Here is a 19,831-nt window from a genome sequence, read left to right as displayed (position 1 = left end):
GCGCCGACGGAGTCGACGATCAAGGGGATCAGGGATAATTTCACTCGTTTGCTCGTCGCGGCGTACGTCGGTGGTGTCGTCGCGTTGCATCCCACGTTCGCGCAAGGCGCGGGTGTGGCGGCGTTTGCGACGTTTTGCTCCGTGTACGACCAAGTCGCTTTCGCCGGCGGCGTCTCTGCACTCGCCCTCGACACCGTCGCGCAGTCGACGTCGAAGGAGTACGTCACGCGACTTCGCCGGCACGAGGCCGCGCATTTTCTCACGGCTTATCTCATCGGCATTCTGCCGAAGGGCTACACCCTGAGTTCCCTCGACGCGTTCAGGACGTACGGAGCGTTTAACATCCAAGCGGGATGCGCTTTTTGCGACGGCGAGTTTCAAGAAGAAGTTCGAAAGGGTAAGATCTCCTCCACATCGCTCGGGAAGTTCGCATGCGTCGCGATGGCGGGTATTTGCATGGAGTACATTCTGTTCGGTTTCGCCGAGGGCGGTCTGAGCGACGTGCAACAGCTCGACGGTCTCCTTCGCGCGTTGGCCTTCTCGCAGAAGAAGTCAGACTCCGAGGTGCGATGGGCCGTGTTGAACACGACAGCTCTGCTTCGCAGGCACGTGGGCTTGACGGAAAAGTTGGCTGAGATCATGGCTAGAGGGGCGAGCGTGGGCGAGTGCGTCGCTCTCATCGAGACAGAGATGCAAACCGCGGCGCTCATTTAATGGATACGGAGCAATTGATTGAAAGAAAATGCTGCTGCTAAATGCCTGCTAAAGTTGACGGGTTTATTCCGTCTCGACTCGCTTCTTCGCGCTATAAAAGATAAACTGCTGTCGCGTCTCGCACTTAAAATCGACGAGCCCGCACTCGGTGAAAAGATCCCTGAGTTCCTTCTTGCTCCACCACCTGAAACCGCGAGCCGCGTTTTCGGTGCCGCTGAACTGGCGCACGACGCCGTCGAAAACTTCCTGTTGGTCTTCGTCGAAGAATGGCACCTGCGGGTTCATGAAAGTCGTCCCACAGAACGTCGCGCCGGGCTTCAACACGCGAGCAATCTCTGCGACGGCCGTCGTCGAATCGGGCCAACAGTGAATGGCCGCTCCAGCGTGTACGCCGTCGAGAGAGCTCTCCGGGAACGGCAATCGAGCAATGTCAGCTCGAACAAAGCACACGTCCGCGTTACCCAGGAGCTTTTCGTCCTCCATGTACTGTTTCGCCTGACGCAACATCGCGTCCGAGTAATCGAGCGCCACGACGCCCTTATACGCCTTGGTCTTCAGGAAGCGTCTTGAGAACAAACCGCTTCCGCAGCTCGCGTCGACGATGATCCCGTCCCTCGCGAACTCACCGAGTGCGTCCATCGCGAGCCGTGTTTCCTCGTCCGGTCCCGGGAATCCCGCTCTGGCGAAGCTGTCTCGCCACCCGCGTTCGTACGCGAAAGCTACCTGCGGCGTCTCGAACGTCGCCGTGCCGAAGTAGGCGCTCGTCGGCAGTAACCCGCGCAGCTCGCGAGGTAACACCTCCCGAGCGAGATCGACCAAGGACGACGCCTGCTTTCTCGATCCCTCTCGCGCGTTCGTCGCCGCGCCCACGGTGAGATCCCACATTCCATCGACCTCTTCGTACCGCAATCCGCTCGACGGCTCGGTTCCATCCGCCCGCAACGCCTTGAGCGTCACCGGACACGCGAGCGGAAACGACGTCGCCGCGCGCCGCTCGATCGGCGGCTCGACCTCATCCGAGGGTAAAACCCCATCGACGACGTCCACCGACGCGCGCATTGAGACGTCGTCGTCGTCGCGCGACGCGCGAACGAACCGCGCGCGCGTCGATGATGACGATGATGACGTCGGTCGTTTAGAACCATCCCCGCGTCTGTGCGCGCGCGCGTCGCTCGAACGCCACGCGCGCGGCGTCGTCGACCGCGCGCTCGCGCGCGAGACCGAGCGCGACATCGCGCGCGGCGTCGTCGACCGCGCGGCGTCGTTCGCGGTCGGCTCCGTCGCGCGGTCGACGCGTGACGGGTATCTAAACCCTAAACCCTACCATCGACGCCCACATAGCACTCTGTCATTTTAATGTACACGAGATGGTGTCCCGCATCGACACGCGTGTGCGCACACTACGCGTCGACGGTTTTTATATCGACACCCTCGACGCGTAGGGTCATCGCGCGCGCCATCGTGCGGCGACCATGCCCGCCGACGCCGCCACGCGCGCGCTCGAGACGCACGCGGCGATCGCGAGCGAGAAGTCGCCCTACTACGCGCACAGAATCGATCTGTTCGATCGCTACCTCGAGCGCGAGGCGCGAAAGATCGATGACGCGCGGGCGAAGAGTGAACCGATCGCGGTGACGCTCCCGGACGGCGGCGTCAAGGCTGGCGTGCGGTTCGCCACGACGCCGTACGATGTCGCGATGTCGATACATAAGAAGTTGGCGCAGAACGCGCTCGTGGCCAAGGTGGATGGGGAGTTTTGGGACATGCGACGACCGCTGGAGGGGGACTGCGCGTTGCAAATGTTTACGTTCGACGACGCGGAGGGTAAGGAGTGTTACTGGCACTCGAGCGCGCACGTCTTGGGTGAGGCGCTGGAGTTGGAGTACGGAGCGGATCTCACGATCGGGCCGGCGATTGAGGAGGGATTTTATTACGATTGCTTTTTGGGGGAGCGAACCCTGAACCCGGACGACACGGCGACCATCAAGGCGCGAATGGAAAAGATCATCGGTGAGAAGCAAGAGTTTCAACGCATCGTCGTCAGCCGCGCCGAAGCGTTGGAGATGTTTGAGGAGAATAAGTTTAAGCTCGAGTTGATCGGTGGTCTGCCGGAGGACGCCACGATTTCGTGCTACAGGTGTGGGCCGATGGTGGACCTGTGCCGCGGGCCGCACCTACCGGACACCGGCCATCTCAAGGCGGTGGCCGTAACGCAGTGCTCGCGAGCGCACTGGCGCGCGGACGTCACGAAAGACCCACTCGTGCGCGTCTATGCGGTGACGTTTCCCACGGATAAGCTCATGAAGGAATACGTGACACGCATTGAAGAGGCGAAGAAGCGCGATCATCGCACGATTGGCTTGAACCAAGAGCTCTTCTTCTTCCACCAACTCTCGCCGGGTTCGTGCTTCTTCCAAAAGTACGGTGCACGCATCTACAACTCTTTGGTCGGCTACATCAAAGAGAAGTACTGGGAGTACGAGTACGACGAAGTCATCACGCCCAACATCTACAACTTTGACTTGTGGAAGACCTCTGGGCACGCCGCACACTACAAGGAGAACATGTTCGCGTTCCAGGTCGAAAAGGAGGAATTCGGTCTCAAGCCGATGAACTGCCCAGGTCACTGCGTGATGTTCGCGCATCGACATAGATCGTTCCGCGAACTCCCGATGCGAGTGGCTGACTTTGGCGTGTTGCATCGTAATGAATTCTCTGGCGCACTCAGCGGTTTGACGCGCGTGCGCCGCTTCCAACAAGACGACGCACACATCTTCTGCCGTGAAGATCAAATGGAGCAAGAACTTCTCGGTTTCTTGCGGTTCTTAGACGATGTGTACACGGTTTTCGGGTTGGAGTACGAGATGAAGTTGTCCACGCGTCCGGAGGGATACTTGGGCGAGTTAGAGGTATGGGACAAGGCTGAGGCGGCGCTCACCGCTGCGTTGAACAGAAGCGGTAGAGATTGGAAGCTGAACCCCGGCGATGGTGCGTTCTACGGACCGAAGATCGACATCACCGTTTTCGATGCCCTCAAACGTAGATTCCAGTGCGCCACGGTTCAGCTCGACTTCCAGCTCCCCATTCGTTTCGACTTGTCATACGTTGATGAGAACAACGAGCCGACGCGCCCTATCATCATCCACAGAGCCATTCTCGGTTCGGTCGAACGAATGTTTGGTATCTTGACCGAGCACTTTGCCGGCAAATGGCCGTTCTGGTTGTCCCCAAAGCAAGTAATGATCGTTCCCATCTCTGATTCCGCGAGTGGCGAGTACTGCATGGAGGTCAAGAGGATGCTTCGCAAGGAGGGATTCCACGTGGAGGTTGACAACTCGGACCGCAAGATGCAAAAGAAGGTCCGTGAGGCGCAACTCGAGCAATTCAACTATATTTTGGTGTGCGGCGAGAGCGAAAAGGTGAACAGAACGGTGAACGTGCGCACCCGTGACAACAAGGTTCACGGCGAGCACAAGGTCGAGGACTTGATCACCGTGTTGAACAAGGAGCGATCGACGCGAAGCTTGACGTGCTGCTTTGAAGACAGCGCGTAGATGATAACTAGACTAGCGACCGCTCGCGCGTGACCGTGACCCATTTCTTTTAACAAGCAACAAAATAAGGCATGTTTGTGAAGTGCAGCCCGTTTCGTTACAAGACGTCTTCAAAAGTCTTCTAACCCACCATTCGGTTGACAGCCTCGCGCGGGAATTCCAACGCGGATATAGGTAGGCTGCACTTTTCACTGACGCAGACGATGTGCTCACCGATGTAGATCGTTTTCGGCATGTAAACGGCGAAACAAATGACCACGACGTGTTTCGAATTGCTCTCGTGATGGATCGACGTCGACGTCCCGCCCCACTGCAAGCAGTGATCCTCTCTACAGATGCTCCTGGTGAGCGCGTAGTTGACATCAAGCGTGAACCAATCTCCCTGCGTGTTGATTCGCTTCGACGGATTCATACCATTCTTCAAAATCAGTTTTGAGGCCATGACACTCGTCCCATGAAAAGCAAGCACCACATCACTCGTCGTGCCATTCTTCACAGATTCATAGAAACGATTGTACAGCGGTGTCCCGGGCATAGAGTACTCGTTCAATCGAACGTTAAAGTTCGGTGACAAGTTATCGTTTCCAACTCTGTACGGCGTCCGACACTGCGAATCGATGAAAACTTTCCTGTCAGTCTCAGAACCTCTCGTCTCGACGCGACCCTCGTCGCCTCGTACGTGCCTGCAACGGGCGCGCCGCCAGTAGAGATTTGTGCGCCACCTTCCGCGGTGAAACGTTGAAAATGTAATCGTTGTGACAGTTCGAGCACTCCAACGAGCTTCCTCTCGCGTGCGTGCTCCGCAGGCATCGGTTCTCAAAGCTACACTGCGAGCACCGCCAAGAGTCCAAGACCTGCTCAGACTTGTTCGGGACAGCTGCTTCAGCCTGGGCATTCATCTTCGCCGTCTGCGTTCTCGTACGCGCGCGTGGGAGCTCGCTACTACGCCTGCGCTGGAAAAAGACGTGTACCATGGCGAGTGCGAGTAGAAAAGCGGCCGAGGGAGGCACGTCAGCCATTGAGGTCCCACTGGCTGAAAGCTTTCACGATAACCAACGCGGAGCGCAACCAGAACGCCGGTTGTTACTTTGGGCGAATGATGAGAACTGGCGCGTGCCGGTGAGAACTAGATGATTTTATATAAATTGATAACTATCAGAGCAGCATCGTGGCTTCCACGACTCGAGCCTCGGGTGCGTCTGTGCATCTGCTGACTGCTCGTACAACAGTCTCGCGATCAACGCCAGACTTAAGGAAAGCTATCACATGGCCGCCAGATCCGGCACCGCAGATGAAACTTCCGTGACTCAGTGGCTCGATAGCGCTATATATCGCTCGAATCGTGGGACTCTCTATCGATGACCAGAGGGACTGCTGCACAAGCTTGTGTTCTTCGAGAAGATTGCCAAGCCGCTCGATGGCGGCGTCGCCGAATCCATCGTCGATATCTTCGCGTTCGCCAAGCTCTCTGAACGTCTCAAACATTGTTGAAGCCAGCGCTGCGCATCGTTCCAGAGCCCCTTCGACGCCGGGCTCACGTTTCTGCCACGTGGTGACGACGGAATCGCAGACCGTCTTGGCCAAACGACAGGTGCCTGTGAAGACGCAAGCAAATCGCGAATTGATAAGAAGCTTGGCCGCAATACTCATGGGCGCGGTGTCATAAGAGTACACTGGAAGCACGTTCATGGGCGCATCCGTTGCCAGCCGCCAACCGTTTCCTGGCGTTGAACGACTGAGTCGCAAACCGTCTATTGCTCCGCCGACTTGGTCTTGCCATCCGCCACCCGTGGTGATCAGTTGTTCAACAGCGAGGACCGAGTTGATGCTAAGGCGCATATCCATGCTTGAAAACTCGCCCGCAACTTCGCATGGGAGCTTATTTTCGTCGAATCTTTCGACTCTCGCGGCAAGTGCGATCGGGCGCCCGCTTTCGTCTAGCGGTTTCCACTTCGCTCCCTGCGCGCACTCGATCATCGCGTGTAACATCGCCAAGGCCAAAATGCTACTCGTCCCAAGTCCCGATCCTTTCGGAAGATTCACTTCAGTGCGCACTTCGAGTGAACTGGCTCCAAAACAATCAATCAAAAGCTGTGTAAGCGATGCGTCTCCATCGTATTCTACGCAAGGTTTGTCAACAAGATCCGGAATCAAGAGAAGCGCGACGACGGCTTTGTGCAGCGCGAACGCCTGCGTGGGATCATAATGATTCAGAAGATCGTGCACAGACGCCACCCTCAGACGACGCTCTTCGCTCGTCACTTCATCTTTCATCACGAAATCAAAGAAACCTTCCGCTGAATTTGGAGTGAGTCGAGTCACAGTTGCGGTGATGGGCCGTTTGCCATCGATGAGAGCCGGCACGTGCAGAACGGCGCCTTCTCTTTCCAGAGAATAAGGTGGCGTGTCCGTCCAGCCACCGGCTAAATTGAATCTTGCAGGATAAGAAACGCGTATGTTGAACCGCTTTTGGAGCGCTAACTTGGGCACCACACTCGAGCTGAATGGTTGCACGATAACATCACGCAGACAGTCACGAGCGATCGTGTCCGCGCCCGGGACGCATAATGAAAGAGCCACTCGGCCGACGGTAAGAAGGTGTTCCGCGGAATCGTTATAGCAGTCGTCCTCCTCTCGTCGAAGCATGCTCTTCAGCGCGTGCTTGATTTGTTGCGCACTCAACAGTGCGTCTTCAAATTCTCTCGAAAGAGTCGCGACGTGCGGCGCGCGCGTTCTCCATTCGCTCGCTGGAATACCGTCTTGCACAAGTCTCGATATGCTTTCGACCAAGACGCGGCGCCGATGTTTGCCCTGACGAATAATCAGAGTGGAGCTATCAGAAAACTTGCGAAGCACTTCACTAATACTGACTTTACGAACAACGTCATGCTTGGCCACCTTCGTCTCGTCGTACCTACCACACTTCAGCCTTTTTGCCATTCTAAGCGCCTCAATTGCGGATTCTCGCGCGGTATCACTCACGGTGAAGAATCTCGCCAACGTTGTTGTGTGCGCCTCGTTGGCTCGCCACACACTAGAAGTATCTAGATCAAGGCGACGCGCCGCCTCTTCAACTGGAACGCCACAAATCGTACTCGACGTTCGCGACTTGACGACATCGTCCACGTTCATGATGATTGTCACAAACTTTTCTGTCGTGTCGCTGAAATCATCGCAACTCAAGGGAAGCGTATACATGAACGTGCCCGGTGTCACGGCGCCAATCTGTCCTGCAAGTTCGACGTCATATAGCGCGCAGTTTTCCGCGATGCTGACTCCTTCTTCGATGTCACAGTTCACAAGGCACGACCCAGAACCCAAGCTGCATCCATCGCCGATCACACTCCACATCACCACGGAATCTTCTGGCTGAAGAAACTGCGCACTCATCGAAGATGCAATGTTCACTGGAATACCTGGCGCGGGTAACGAACGAAGAAACTCCTTATCCCTCGTCGTGTGATACAAAAACTCAGGGATCGTTCCAAGATGAATAAACCGGCTCGGGATGAGCGGAATCACAATCAATGGACGCCCTCTTAACGCCTCCGCAACAGCACGTCTCGCCATTCTCAATCGATCCTCGCCTTCGTTCAACGATGCCGACGTGACGCTTGCGATATGATCAACGCGGTCTAAATACGACGTATCCGGATCGCTTCCGAGCGGTTGCATGAAATCGCCGTAGGCGCAGATCTCGCAACCTGCCAATACGTTTCGCCTTGTCGCATCGAGCTCAATTAGCGCCGCCACCGCGTCGACGCCTATGTGAAAACAACTATCAGTGAGAACCCATTCCTCCTCTTCGCCGTTACCGCCCATCACGCAGCCCGTCTCTCGCATCTGCGCCGCCGACGGCTTCTGTAGGCACCTTCGACACGCCAATGCTCTCGGCGTTTCTCCTGTGCGCGACGCTCGAGCCGCCTTGGCAACTTCTGTGGCATCACACGCGAACACTCCGTGTTGCTCCCCAATCGTCACCGAACTCGGATGCGCCAGCGCTGTAATCCCTCTTTCCATCTCCTTCATCGTCTCTTCGTCCAATCGCCCCAGACCTCGCTCGTACTCTAACGACACATCCGCGCACGACACGAAGACGCCCGCCGGCAGCGTCTCCAGCAGCGGTGTCAACTGCACCAACTGCGCCTCCAGCACAGTGGACGGCGTCCCGGTCCCCGACGCGTCCATGGGAATCTCTGCGAAAGCTTTACCGCACACCCCGTGCTGCGGCGCGCGCTCACTGTGTCCACCCGCGTGCAGGCAAAACGTTCGCGTCTCGCGCCAACCGTCCCCGAACCACCCTCTGAGTTCTCTGCACACCGCGATAGTGGCCCCGCCCGAGCCACACCGCGGTCCGGGTTCGTCCGCGACGACGACGTAGAGCTCGCGTTCGCCCGGCAGTTTCCCTTGGTCGTGCAAATCGTCGAGACGGGCGCGGAATCCACGCGCCTGCGAGCGCGAGCACGCGGTGAGCACGACGGCGTCCCAAAACGGTGCGCGCGACGCGTGCGGGTTCTCGAGCGAAGCCCTGTGCGCGCGCAGGCGTTCGGACGATGATGCATTGCGATCGGGATCGTCGGTCATGGCGTCGGGATGTGTGGTGAAAGGAATCTCCATCGCGCTTTCTCAAAACTGTCTCGCTCGTCTCCTATGGGTTTCTAGTCGTTCTCGCGAGGTCCTCGTCGTACATTTTCTGCTCGACGATCCTGCGATAATTGGCTATGGTTTTGTTCGCCAGCGACACGCGCTCGAACGCGAACGTTAATAACGCATCGGCGTCCGTTTGATTGGCGTATGCGTGCTTGAGGCACAACATGACATCCGGAAGCGACATGCACGATAAAATCTCGGCCTCGTACATCTTCATCATCGCGATCGCGACTCGGAACCACACCTTCTCACCCTCGTAGGTGATGCAATCGAGAACTCTCGCGGCGGTTGTTGCGGGGAAAGATTCGACAAAAAGGCAGAGCAACCACTTACTCGCAATCATGACCAAGTCGACGTCGAGCTCCTTCAGGTGCTTCGCCACCTTTGGAGCGTTCACATCCAGGAGCTTATGCAATATTTTATACTGCGATATCGTGCCCTTGATGTCTCGCGCGTGCACGTCGTTCGGGAGCACGACGTCGAGTAGAGCAGTGAAGGTCCAGAACGCCTTTTCCTCGTCGCCCATGACGAGCCAGAGAAACGCCGCGATGTAATTCATTCCCTGACAGTATCCCGTCTTACGATTGTGCCGCGCGTACGCGTAGAGCAACCGCCTCAGAACATCATTTCCCTCCACCCCATTCGCGTCTCGTTCGTACCTCGCGTTTGCCGGGAACGTCCGAGCCAAATCGAGCTCGATTTGGTCCACGACCTTTTCATCCACGCGCATCAACAACAGCTTCTCGTAATACCCCTCCGTCGGCCCCATTCGCATCAACTCCCTCGCCCCGCTCGCCGCGAACCACGCGTCACACCTTAAATCCATCGGCACCCCTCGCCGCGTCGCTCGTTTCAGCGCTGGATCTCTCGCCTCTCTCGCCTCTATGAGCGTCCGCTCCGTCGTCTCCCCTCGCGCGCGCGTCCAATACTCATCCTCCCGTCGCTCTCGCGTCGCCTCGCGCGTCGCCACCGCGTCCGGGTCCAACGCGAACCCGTACGCATCCGTCGTTGTCTCCCTCGACGTCTCCGGGGCGTCACCCACGTCGTTCGTCGCGATCGTCCGTCCCGTCGGCGCGTGAAACGTCCCATTCGTTTCCAATCGCGCCCGCAAAGCGTCGTCGCGCCCGCCCCGTTCGCCCCCATCGTCGGCGCGTCGACAGCACGCAAACATGGACGTCGTTCGACGCCCTCGCCCGTCCCGCGCCCCCGTCGCGCGCGCGCGTGTGTCGCTCGACCGCGTCGTGGAGGTTTTCCATTTCGTCTCCGCACTCGCGCGCGCGCTCGCGCGCCGGCATGGACGCCGCGACGCCGCGCGCGCGCCGCGCGATCGCTCCGCGCGCGCGCGCGGCGCCGACGCGCGCGCGCGCGCGGACGCGGCGACGGGCGGGACGGCTCGAGCGGGACGCGCGAGCGGTCGTTCGCGGTGAATTCGGTGGCTCGTCGACCGCGCGCGGGGGGGCGGTAGGCAGGGCGCGCGCGCGCGGTAGGTCCCGGACGTCGACGCGACGGACGCGCGCGAGCGACGGCGCGGGGGACGACGGGCGGGTGGGAGAGAAGACGACGCTGGAGCGGCGCGTGGACGGATTGCCGTCGTTGTTGCGCATGAGCACGCCCAAGGCTGTGTGGTACGTGGGGTGGCCCACGACGGTGATCGGGCTGATGCGAAGCGCGTTTCCGCTGACGGATACGTTTTGGGTGGGTAAGCTAGGGGTGGTGGAGCTGAACGCGCTGTGCTCGAACGCGTTCGCGGGTTGGATGCTGTACCTGTTGTGCTCCGTCGTGGCTTTCGGGGTGCAGAATAAGGTGAGCGTGAAGGTGGGGGCGGAGAAGTACGAGGACGTCGGTGCGGTGCTCAGGGATGGGTTGTTCGGGGCGGTGCTGACGTACGCGTTCATCGCGTGCTTGATACCCTTCGCGCCGGCGTACACGACGACGCTCGGCGTCGAGAAGGGCCTGACGGTGACGATCGCGCAGGAGCATCTTCGAGCATCGCTCATAGGTTCGGTGGGTTTATGTTTCAGCAACGTCTTAGAGGGCACGTTGCGCGGGTTCGGTTCGATGAAGCCGGCTATTTGGGTCACGGCGTTCATGGTGTTGTGCAACATCGTGTTGGATCCGCTGTTGATTTACGGCGTCGGCCCGTTTCCGCGGCTCGGTGTCGCCGGTGCCGCGGTCGGAACGAGTATTTCGACGTGCGTCGGGGCTTTCATGTTCCATCGCATCTTGGTGAAGCGATTCGAGGTGAAAATTCCAGCCACCGCGCCGGATACAAAGATGCTCAAGGACATCATCGCCATCGGAGCCCCAATCGCGATCGCCGGGATCGTCTTCGCCCTCGTGTACGTTGGACTTGGGCGCATCTTGACATCTATCGATCCAGTCTCTCTCACCGCCATGGGTCTCGGCCAGCAGTTTGAGAACATTCCGTACACGGTTACGGAGGCGTTCCGCATCGGCGCGTCGACCATCGTCGGCCAATGGATCGGCGCTCGTAACGCAACGCGAGCGCGGGACGCGGGTTGGAGCGCCATTCGTATATCGTCCGCCGCTCTCATCCCATTCGGCGTCTTCTTCGTCGCCTTTGCGCCGCAGTGCGTCGCGCTTTTGACGCAAGATCCAGTCGTCGCCGGCCACGCGGTGTCCTACATGTACTGGAACTTCCCAATCGTCTCCTTCATGGCGCTCGAGTGCGCCGTGGAAGGCGCCTTCACCGGCACTGGCGTCACATACCCCGTTCTAGTCATCGCCATCCTCCTCAACTTCAGCAGACTTCCGATCGCCGCCGCCTTGGCGCCCGCGTACGGAGTCGCCGGCGTCTGGTTCACCATCGTCGCCACCCAGATCGCGAAGACCTTGCTCAAGACCGCGTGGCTCCGGAAAACGTTCAACGATCTCGTCGACGTCGAGAAATCTCAGCTTGATCTCCATCGGGACGATCTCGCGTCGGCTTGACGCACCTAATATGTAAGTAATACCGCCGCGCGCGCGCCTGGGGGCCTTGACGACGACCCGCGCGCGTTATCCGCACTTCCCATCGCGCGCGATGCACGCCGCCGCCGTATCCTCCGCTAAAACCATCCGCGGTGTCTCCGTCGCCCGCGTCGCCCTCAAAAACGCGCGCGCGCACACCCGTTCGCGCGTCGTCGACGTCCGAGCGGCGAAGAAGGAAATAATCGCCACCGATAAGTCCCCAGCCGCGCTCGGACCGTACTCGCAAGCGGTCAAGGTTGGAAACACGGTGTACGTGAGCGGACAAATCGGCCTCACGCCCGCGATGGAGTTCGCGGGAAGCACGGTGGAGGAACAGACGGAACAGGTGATGAAGAACATGGGCGAGGTGCTCAACGCCGCGGGCGCGACGTTCGACGACGTCGTGAAGTGCACGATCATGATCGCCAACATGGACGATTTCAAGACCGTCAACGGGATCTACGGTAGTCGATTTCCGGGTGAGAATCCTCCGGCGCGAGCGACGCTCGCGGCGAAGTCTCTGCCGCTCGGCGCGTTGGTCGAGATCGACGCCGTCGCCGTCATCGGCTAACGTACGTCGACGAAGCGCGCGCGCTCGTCGCGTCGAGCATCCAACGGCTCGAGTCCTCAACCCGTCAAGCGCACGTAAACGAAAACGATTGAATTCTCCATCTATTCTCTTCTTGAACCGCCGTGAAGAGCTCGCTCGACGCGTCGCGCGCGCGCGCGTCTTCCACCAACCAGAGTCCCTCGCCTCGAGTAAAGACTCGTCGCCTCGCGCGTCAGAGCCCACTCCGACACACTCGAGCGCGCGTTCACGATGCGCGCACCGATGGGACGAGGCGGTGGCCGCGGCGGTGCGTGCGAGCGATGATATCGATGCGCGTGGCGACCCGAGCGCGACGCAATCGTCGTCGCGGCGCGCGCGTTGAGGCGACGATAGCGGAGAGGATTCGCGCGAATTGCGGATCGCGGCGGCGGCGGTCGCAGGAATTCGTAAAGAATCGCGTCGCTCGGCGTTCGTTCGGCGCGTTTACGCGCACACTCGGCGGTGATGAAATCACGTCGTGCTTCACGGCGTTTCGAGAGGGAAACGAACGTCGCACGGGGACTGACGAGGGAAAAACACGCGCCGTTTTCGTCGAATGCGCAGGTTTTTCGCCCGGCGGCCGAGGCCGCGGCGGACGCGATGGCGGACGAGGTACGTCTCTCACGGCGCGCGTGCGCGCGTGCGCGAGACGATGGATTTCTTTCGCGCGCATTCACGCCTCGCGCGAGACCCATCGGCGCTCGAACGAGAGCGCGCGGGATGAAAAGGGAGCGACAGTGACCGGGGCGGCGCCGGTAACTGTGCTGTGGAAATGAATGCGAGACTGACTTTGCTTTTCACACGACGTAGGCGGTGGACGCGGTGGCGGACGCGGTGGTGGACGCGGTGGCCCCGGCGGACGCGGCGGTGGACGCGGCGGTGGACGTGGCGGACGCGGCGGTGGACGCGGCGGACGCGGCGGCATGAAGGGCGGGTCGAAGGTTGTCGTCGAGAAGCACCGCCACGAGGGCGTTTTCGTCGCTCGCGGGAAGGAAGACGCGCTCGTGACGAGAAATATGGTCGTCGGTGAAAGCGTCTACGGTGAGAAGCGCATCTCCGTCGACGAGGCGGACGGCACGAAGACGGAATACCGCGTTTGGAATCCGTTCAGGTCGAAGATTGCCGCGGGCATCCTCGGCGGTTTGGACAACATTCACATCGCTCCGGGCACGAAGCTCTTGTATCTTGGTGGCGCTTCTGGTACCACGGTCTCTCACTGCTCCGATCTCGTCGGTCCGGAGGGCACCGTTTACGCCGTCGAATTCTCTCACCGCTCTGGTCGCGACTTGGTCAACATGGCGAAGAAGCGCACCAACGTCATTCCGATCATCGAGGACGCTCGTCACCCGCAAAAGTACCGAATGTTGATCGGTATGGTTGATACCATCTTCGCTGACGTGGCGCAACCCGATCAAGCCCGTATCGTTGGCCTGAATGCGCAGTATTTCCTCAAGCAAGGCGGTAACTTTATGATTTCCATCAAGGCGTCGTGCATCGACTCCACTGCCGCTCCGGAGGCCGTCTTCGCCCGTGAGGTCAAGAAGCTGCAAACGGAAGGCTTTAAGCCCAAGGAACAGTTGACGCTAGAGCCGTACGAGCGTGATCACGCGATGGTAACAGGGATTTTCCGTGCGCCGAGCAAGAAATAAGGTGCTCCGATTTTGCAAAACCTTGTGTGTGTAACAGAACAGAACAATTCTCGAAACCACCGCGCCTAAAGCCGCCATGAGCTCGCAAATCCAACGCGGTTGACGTCATTCAGACTCGTTTTCCATTTCCATGGAAGTCTCCGTCTCATTCTCGCCTTCCGCGCGTCCCGCCCGTTTCGCGACCTCTTTCAGAATCATCCAAATCCCGCCGCCACAACTCGACACCCGCGACGTCCCGATCGCAATGGTCGCCCTCGACGTCGAGGCCGTCTCGAGGATGTCCCCCGGTCGCTTCTTCCGCGATCACACGAGCGCGGTGAACGCCCTGGACTTTCATCACACCGAGGACCAAATGGTGACCACCGGGGATGACGACGCGATTCACGTCTACAACACCAACACCGGCGCGAAAACGAAGACGCTGTACAGCAAAAAGTACGGGTGCGCCAACGTCACGTTCACGCACAGCGCGGCGGCGGTGGTGTACTCGTCGCGCGCGAAGGGGAGCGGCGGCGCGGCGATCGACGACCACGCGGTGAGGTATCACTCGCTACACGACAACACGTACGTGCGGTACTTCAAGGGACACAGCGATGCGGTGACGTCGATCGCGATGAGCGCGACGAATGATAATTTCTTAACCGCGGGAGCGGATTTGACCGTGCGATTGTGGGATTTGAGAACGCCAAAGTGCTGCGCGGCGATTCCGCAGTGTCCGGCGATCCCGTACGTGGCGTACGACGCCCAAGGTGAGGTGTTCGCGGTGACGGAGGGCGACGGGGCGATCAAACTGTACGGGACCGGGAGCTATAGTAAAGGGGCGTTCGCGCAGTTCGACGCATTTCACGACAGGAACGGGCAGTATCTGTTCAACCCAGATGAGCCGCCGCCGGCGGTTTCGTGCGTCAAGTTTTCGTCAGACGGTAAACGCATGCTCGTCGTGAGCGGGAACTTCATCACGATTCTTGACTCATTCACGGGTGAACACACGATGCGAATTCGCGTGCCCGGATCGGGGCAGCAGCAGCACGCGGTGACTCCCATGGAGGCGAGTTTCTCGCCCGACGGCGAGTTCGTCGTGAGTGGAGGCGCCGACTCGCGGATACACGTGTGGAGCTCGAACACCGGCTTCGCCGTCTCGCAGTGGCGAGCGCGCCACGCCGGATTGCCGACGTGCGTCAAGTGGGCGCCAAACATGATGCTTGTCGCCAGCGGTTGCACTGAAGGTGGGACAGCGCTGTGGATCTCTGACAAACAGCGTGCTTGAGCGAGTGAACGAATACATATAGCGTAGCCTAGCGATGTGATCATTACACGGGATCGAATGTTTTGCACGGATCGTTTCGCGCGCTCACTTACCGAACCAACCCTTTTTCTTCGGTGGTGGTGCCTTCTTGCCCTTTGCGGGTGGCGCCTTTTTCTTTCCGCCGAAGAGGCCGCCGAACGGACCCGAGTCGCTCTCGTCGACCCATCCCTCGTCCACGTACTTCCCCCTCAAGTCAAATCGTTCTCCACCGTCGAACTCTGGCATACCGAACGAGGCCATGGGAAGAGGTATGCCACCTTTTATGGCTTCCTTGGACAGCGCGTTCGCCTTATCTCTGTTCTTCTTCTCGATCATCCTCATCTCCTGTTCCGGGAGCTTCTTGTTCACGAACCTCGAGACCTTCGCGCGTCTCGCCGCAACTTCCTTCCCAAGGTTCGCCCCCGATCGTCGCTTACGCAGGATCTCTTGCTGCGCCTCGAACGTCGTGTCGCGACCGCCTACGTCTTTGTTGTTCTGGAGAAAATCAAACATCCCGGCGCGAACGACCCCACCGCGCCGCGCCGAGCGCGTAGAATCGCGCCCGTCGTCGCGGAGCGCGGTCGAAACGACACACCGGAACGCCATCGTCGACGCCATCGTCGCACCGCGAAGTTCACGACTGAGGCGCTCGATCGATTCTCGACGCCGAGTCGCGTTCTGACGCCCTCCGGATCGCCGTCCGCCCACCTCGCGCGCCCACCCCCCTCTCACCCATCCACGCGTCCCGATCACCTCGGCTGCCGCACCGCATCTCGCAATCCCGCATCGCGCGCGTCCTGCGCCTTGGACGCGAGCGAGCGCAACACCTGCGCCGTCGCCGTGGGCACGACGCGTCTTCGACACAGCTCCAACACCGCTTCGTGCACGTCCGCCCGCACGTCCACGCCCGCCAGCGACGCGAGCTCTCGCAACGCCTCCGAAACTACCATCGCGCGCGTCCGCGTCGTCAGTCGTCCCGCGTCAGACGGCCTTCGTCGTCCGCGTCGCGCGCGTCGTCAACGGTCGCGTCGGCATCCATCTTTCACGCATCCGTCGTCTCCACGAGCGCTCCGGGCGCGTCCTTGCGCCTTGGACGCGAGCGAGCGCAACACCTGCGCCGTCGCCGTGGGCACGACGCGTCTTCGACACAGCTCCAACACCGCTTCGTGCACGTCCGCCCGCACGTCCACGCCCGCCAGCGACGCGAGCTCTCGCAACGCCTCCGAAACTACCATCGCGCGCGTCCGCGTCGTCAGTCGTCCCGCGTCAGACGGCCTTCGTCGTCCGCGTCGCGCGCGTCGTCAACGGTCGCGTCGGCATCCATCTTTCACGCATCCGTCGTCTCCACGAGCGCTCCGGGCGCGTCCTCGCGCGCGCGCGACGCGTCGACGTGTCTTCGCGCGCACCCTCCGCTCGCGTGGGCGCGCGCGCGGTCGCCATACGTCCTCGCGCGCGGTGTGCGCCCGAAGCGCGGTGGCGTCCCGGCGAGACGTCGCTCTATTTCTAAACCCTAAACCCTATGTTTGAGGGTTTCGTCCCGATCGCGCGCGCGCGTCGACGGCGCCATACCTCGCGCGCACGATGTCTTTCACCACGGTGCGCGACGACGACGCGCGCGCGGACGCCCGTGATCCCGCGACGTGCGCGTCGCCGCGCGTGGATCGACGCGCGCGACGCGCACGGCGCGATGGTTTCGATGGATGACGATCGGTCGGCGCGACGGGGCGACGATGCGAACGCGCGCGCGACGGAACGAGGCGACGCGTGTGGCGACGACGGCGCGGGTGACTGACGAGATGACGTCGACGTGCGCGTACACGCATCAGGAGTGGCCGAAGCAAGACGCCGCCATCGCGGCTGGCATCGCCGAGAAGAAGGTGGCCAAGGCCCTGAAGGAGGGCGGGAAGAAGGGCGTCGAGATCGAGGGCGCGGCGGACATGTCCGGCCTCACGTGCTTCTGCACGCGCATGCAAGAGGCGGGTGATTCCGTGGAATTGCTCGAAGTTTCCATGGAGGGCATGAATGCGATTCCGGATCCGTCGAACGAGGAGGAACGTAAGGGTTGCTCTGGACACATCTCAAAGCTCATCATCTCGTCCAACGACGAGACGAAGAAGATCGCCATGGTTGCCTACGTCGCCGAACAGCTGAAGGATCAGCTCAACGCGACGGAGTGGATGAAGGCTGTGTGCGACACCGATCTCGGTGGCGGCGTCGGCGGTGCTCCGGCTGAAAGCTCCACCGCGACGTGGGCCACGTGCCAAGTCTCCGAGGACACCGCCAACGGCAAGTTCTACTTGAAGTTCAAGGATAACGCCCTCTCGGCGGCGATCGGCTACTTGCGCGAAAAGGGTCTCTTCCTCGATGACTCCGATTCCGACGACGATGGCGACAACCCCGCCGCGGACTTCGAATGGTAAACTCCTCAATCGCGTTTGATGATACCTTCTAGAAACCATGTCGTGAGAAATTCAAGCACTTGCTTTCAAGCCTTTCGAGCGCGCGACTACCTATTAATGGGTATAAACTACACAAAGCTAATTCGTCGCGGCGGCGAGTTTCTTCGCGATCGACCTCTTGTACGCCGCGAACGAGTCCAGACGCTTGACGGCGCCTCGCTCGATAACGATGACTTCTTTTCCGACTTTTTCGACGAAATATTGATCGTGGCTCACCAATACGACACCTCCCTCGAACTTTTGAATCGCCTCCGCCAGCGCCTCACAGCTCTCGAGATCGAGGTTATTCGTAGGTTCATCGAGAATGATCAAGTGCGGCTGCTTATACGAAACCGCCGCCATGGCGACTCGGCTCTTTTGTCCGCCACTCAGCGCGAGCGCGGGGACGTTTTGCAATTCGGTCGGGACGCCGCACCCGCTGAGATGACTGCGAATCTTCTGTTGGTGATCATAACTTCCATCGCCGGGAAAACGATCGAGCATGAATGCGAGCGGTGTCATCTCGTAATCGAGCTGCTCGGCGTGATGCTGGTTTACCAAACAGACTCGCGCGCCTCGATCGCGCGTCACCACGCCCTTGGTCGGCTCGAGGTCGCCTGTGATAATTTTGACCATTGTTGTTTTTCCTTGCCCGTTCTCCCCGAGCAGGACGACGCGAGATTTCGAGTCGATGCTCAAATCGACGTCGGCGAAGAGCGTCTCGCCGCCTGGATAAGCAAACGAGACCTCGTCGAAGCGAACGATGTTGTGCTGAAGTTCGCCACCCGCCTGAAGGTTCAAGGCGAGTTCGGCGTCTTCTTCCAGATCGGCCATCGCCTCCGATTCTTCTTCGGCCTCTTCCTCGAGCTTTTGTGCCTCCTTTGAACGCTTCTTCATCGCGCCGATCGCCGAGGACGATCCACCGTATTTGAAGCCGTGATTCGCAAAGCTCTGCAGCGACGCAATTTTCTCTCTTCGCAGCTCCATCTTACGTCCCATCGCCAGCTGCTGCTCGCGACGTTTTTTCGCCCACGCGCTGTAAGCCATCCGATGCGCCGTCAGACGTTTCGCCACGCCAGATATGTGCAGCGAGTCCGTCGTCACCTCGTCTAAGAAGTGCCTGTCGTGACTCACGGTGACGATGATTCTTGAGTTCCATACCGGATTAGTAGATAGCTCTCTACTTAAGAACATAACCGCGGCAATGGACAAGTGGTTGGTCGGTTCGTCGAGAAACAAAATGTCCGGCTGCGCGAAGAGCGCCGCGGCGAGCGCCGTCCGCACGCGCCAACCACCCGAAAGAGCTCGCATCGGACGAGCGACCAACGCGTCGGTGAATCCGAGATTTTTCAATAAGACGGCAACTCGAGCCGGGGCGCTCGACGCCGAAATCGAGTCCAACATCGCGCTCACTTCTCGTAAACGAGTGAGCGCCGAGGCGTCCTCGCTCGTCTCCAAGCGCGCTTGCTCCTCCAACAAGATCAATCTCTGCACGTCCGCTCTCAAGACGACGGCATCGGGCGTCATCTCCTCCTCTTCTTCCGTGAGCTCGACCTCTTGGGTGACGTAATGCACGCTGTACGAGGCGTCGATACCCTCCACCCGTCTCGCCGCGAGGTGTCTCAGAAGCGTCGATTTCCCCGAGCCGTTTCGCCCAATCAAACCGTACCGTCGTCCCGGAGTTACCGTCAACGACGCGTCCTCGATCAAATCCGCCCCACCTCCCGGATTCGGCAGGTTAAACGGCCCCAGATCGACGTTCGCCAGCGCCTTCGACGCGCCCGCGCACCGCGCCTCCGCCGCCCGCCGTCTCGCGTCGCGCAATTCCTCACCCAATCTCCCCCGCGCCTCCGCCGCGTCCGCCGCCAATCGCTCCCCACGCCGTCGCACCTTCTCCCGCTCTCTCACATCGCGCGTCGTCGCCTTCACGTCACTCACGGTGCCATCGACCGTCCCATCCGTCCCGTCCGCCGCCGCCGCCG

At 60.1% G+C, this 19,831-nt stretch overlaps 15 protein-coding genes across 15 annotated transcripts; 7 read left to right on the top strand and 8 right to left on the bottom strand.

Annotated features, from left to right (window-relative positions):
- On the top strand, window positions 1-714 carry OT_ostta07g01280 (unnamed product; the record flags this gene model as incomplete). The annotated part of the gene is made up of 1 exon (XM_003080174.2): window positions 1-714. A coding segment is annotated over one exon (714 nt), but the record flags the coding sequence as incomplete, so codon positions are not given.
- A 63-nt stretch (window positions 715-777) lies between these two features.
- On the bottom strand, window positions 778-1,947 carry OT_ostta07g01270 (Methyltransferase type 11; the record flags this gene model as incomplete). Its single annotated transcript, XM_003080173.1, has 1 exon — window positions 778-1,947. One exon carries the CDS (start codon window positions 1,945-1,947, stop codon window positions 778-780), a length of 1,170 nt encoding a protein of 389 aa, XP_003080221.1.
- A 239-nt stretch (window positions 1,948-2,186) lies between these two features.
- OT_ostta07g01260 (Anticodon-binding) lies at window positions 2,187-4,268 on the top strand (the record flags this gene model as incomplete). The annotated part of the gene is made up of 1 exon (XM_022983749.1): window positions 2,187-4,268. One exon carries the CDS (start codon window positions 2,187-2,189, stop codon window positions 4,266-4,268), a length of 2,082 nt encoding a protein of 693 aa, XP_022839383.1.
- A 121-nt stretch (window positions 4,269-4,389) lies between these two features.
- On the bottom strand, window positions 4,390-5,167 carry OT_ostta07g01250 (unnamed product; the record flags this gene model as incomplete). The annotated part of the gene is made up of 2 exons (XM_022983748.1): window positions 4,390-4,875; window positions 4,952-5,167. 2 exons carry the CDS (start codon window positions 5,165-5,167, stop codon window positions 4,390-4,392), a joined length of 702 nt encoding a protein of 233 aa, XP_022839382.1.
- Window positions 5,168-5,423: 256 nt separating this feature from the next.
- On the bottom strand, window positions 5,424-8,885 carry OT_ostta07g01230 (Ribosomal protein S5 domain 2-type fold,subgroup; the record flags this gene model as incomplete). Its single annotated transcript, XM_003080170.2, has 1 exon — window positions 5,424-8,885. The coding sequence occupies one exon, from the start codon at window positions 8,883-8,885 to the stop codon at window positions 5,424-5,426; it is 3,462 nt and encodes a 1,153-aa protein (XP_003080218.2).
- Window positions 8,886-8,916: 31 nt separating this feature from the next.
- On the bottom strand, window positions 8,917-10,089 carry OT_ostta07g01220 (Rab-GTPase-TBC domain; the record flags this gene model as incomplete). Its single annotated transcript, XM_003080169.1, has 1 exon — window positions 8,917-10,089. One exon carries the CDS (start codon window positions 10,087-10,089, stop codon window positions 8,917-8,919), a length of 1,173 nt encoding a protein of 390 aa, XP_003080217.1.
- Window positions 10,090-10,520: 431 nt separating this feature from the next.
- On the top strand, window positions 10,521-11,870 carry OT_ostta07g01210 (Multi antimicrobial extrusion protein; the record flags this gene model as incomplete). The annotated part of the gene is made up of 1 exon (XM_003080168.2): window positions 10,521-11,870. The coding sequence occupies one exon, from the start codon at window positions 10,521-10,523 to the stop codon at window positions 11,868-11,870; it is 1,350 nt and encodes a 449-aa protein (XP_003080216.2).
- Window positions 11,871-11,961: 91 nt separating this feature from the next.
- Window positions 11,962-12,459, top strand: OT_ostta07g01205 (Enamine/imine deaminase YjgF-like; the record flags this gene model as incomplete). The annotated part of the gene is made up of 1 exon (XM_003080167.1): window positions 11,962-12,459. One exon carries the CDS (start codon window positions 11,962-11,964, stop codon window positions 12,457-12,459), a length of 498 nt encoding a protein of 165 aa, XP_003080215.1.
- Window positions 12,460-12,708: 249 nt separating this feature from the next.
- Window positions 12,709-14,126, top strand: OT_ostta07g01200 (Fibrillarin; the record flags this gene model as incomplete). Its single annotated transcript, XM_022983747.1, has 3 exons — window positions 12,709-12,745; window positions 13,042-13,089; window positions 13,288-14,126. The coding sequence occupies 3 exons, from the start codon at window positions 12,709-12,711 to the stop codon at window positions 14,124-14,126; spliced, it is 924 nt and encodes a 307-aa protein (XP_022839381.1).
- A 244-nt stretch (window positions 14,127-14,370) lies between these two features.
- Window positions 14,371-15,393, top strand: OT_ostta07g01190 (WD40/YVTN repeat-like-containing domain; the record flags this gene model as incomplete). Its single annotated transcript, XM_003080164.2, has 1 exon — window positions 14,371-15,393. One exon carries the CDS (start codon window positions 14,371-14,373, stop codon window positions 15,391-15,393), a length of 1,023 nt encoding a protein of 340 aa, XP_003080212.2.
- Window positions 15,394-15,477: 84 nt separating this feature from the next.
- OT_ostta07g01180 (unnamed product) lies at window positions 15,478-16,029 on the bottom strand (the record flags this gene model as incomplete). Its single annotated transcript, XM_022983745.1, has 1 exon — window positions 15,478-16,029. The coding sequence occupies one exon, from the start codon at window positions 16,027-16,029 to the stop codon at window positions 15,478-15,480; it is 552 nt and encodes a 183-aa protein (XP_022839380.1).
- Window positions 16,030-16,160: 131 nt separating this feature from the next.
- On the bottom strand, window positions 16,161-16,361 carry OT_ostta07g01175 (MOZART2 family; the record flags this gene model as incomplete). The annotated part of the gene is made up of 1 exon (XM_022983744.1): window positions 16,161-16,361. The coding sequence occupies one exon, from the start codon at window positions 16,359-16,361 to the stop codon at window positions 16,161-16,163; it is 201 nt and encodes a 66-aa protein (XP_022839379.1).
- A 66-nt stretch (window positions 16,362-16,427) lies between these two features.
- Window positions 16,428-16,851, bottom strand: OT_ostta07g01170 (MOZART2 family; the record flags this gene model as incomplete). The annotated part of the gene is made up of 2 exons (XM_022983743.1): window positions 16,428-16,639; window positions 16,818-16,851. 2 exons carry the CDS (start codon window positions 16,849-16,851, stop codon window positions 16,428-16,430), a joined length of 246 nt encoding a protein of 81 aa, XP_022839378.1.
- A 141-nt stretch (window positions 16,852-16,992) lies between these two features.
- On the top strand, window positions 16,993-17,831 carry OT_ostta07g01160 (unnamed product; the record flags this gene model as incomplete). Its single annotated transcript, XM_022983742.1, has 2 exons — window positions 16,993-17,007; window positions 17,238-17,831. The coding sequence occupies 2 exons, from the start codon at window positions 16,993-16,995 to the stop codon at window positions 17,829-17,831; spliced, it is 609 nt and encodes a 202-aa protein (XP_022839377.1).
- A 117-nt stretch (window positions 17,832-17,948) lies between these two features.
- On the bottom strand, window positions 17,949-19,831 carry OT_ostta07g01150 (ABC transporter, conserved site; the record flags this gene model as incomplete). Its single annotated transcript, XM_003080160.2, has 1 exon — window positions 17,949-19,831. A coding segment is annotated over one exon (1,883 nt), but the record flags the coding sequence as incomplete, so codon positions are not given.

Source organism: Ostreococcus tauri (genome assembly GCF_000214015.3).
Source record: "Ostreococcus tauri WGS project CAID00000000 data, contig chromosome 07, whole genome shotgun sequence".
Classification (NCBI taxonomy): domain Eukaryota; kingdom Viridiplantae; phylum Chlorophyta; class Mamiellophyceae; order Mamiellales; family Bathycoccaceae; genus Ostreococcus; species Ostreococcus tauri.
This window is presented reverse-complemented; position numbering and strand designations above follow the sequence as displayed.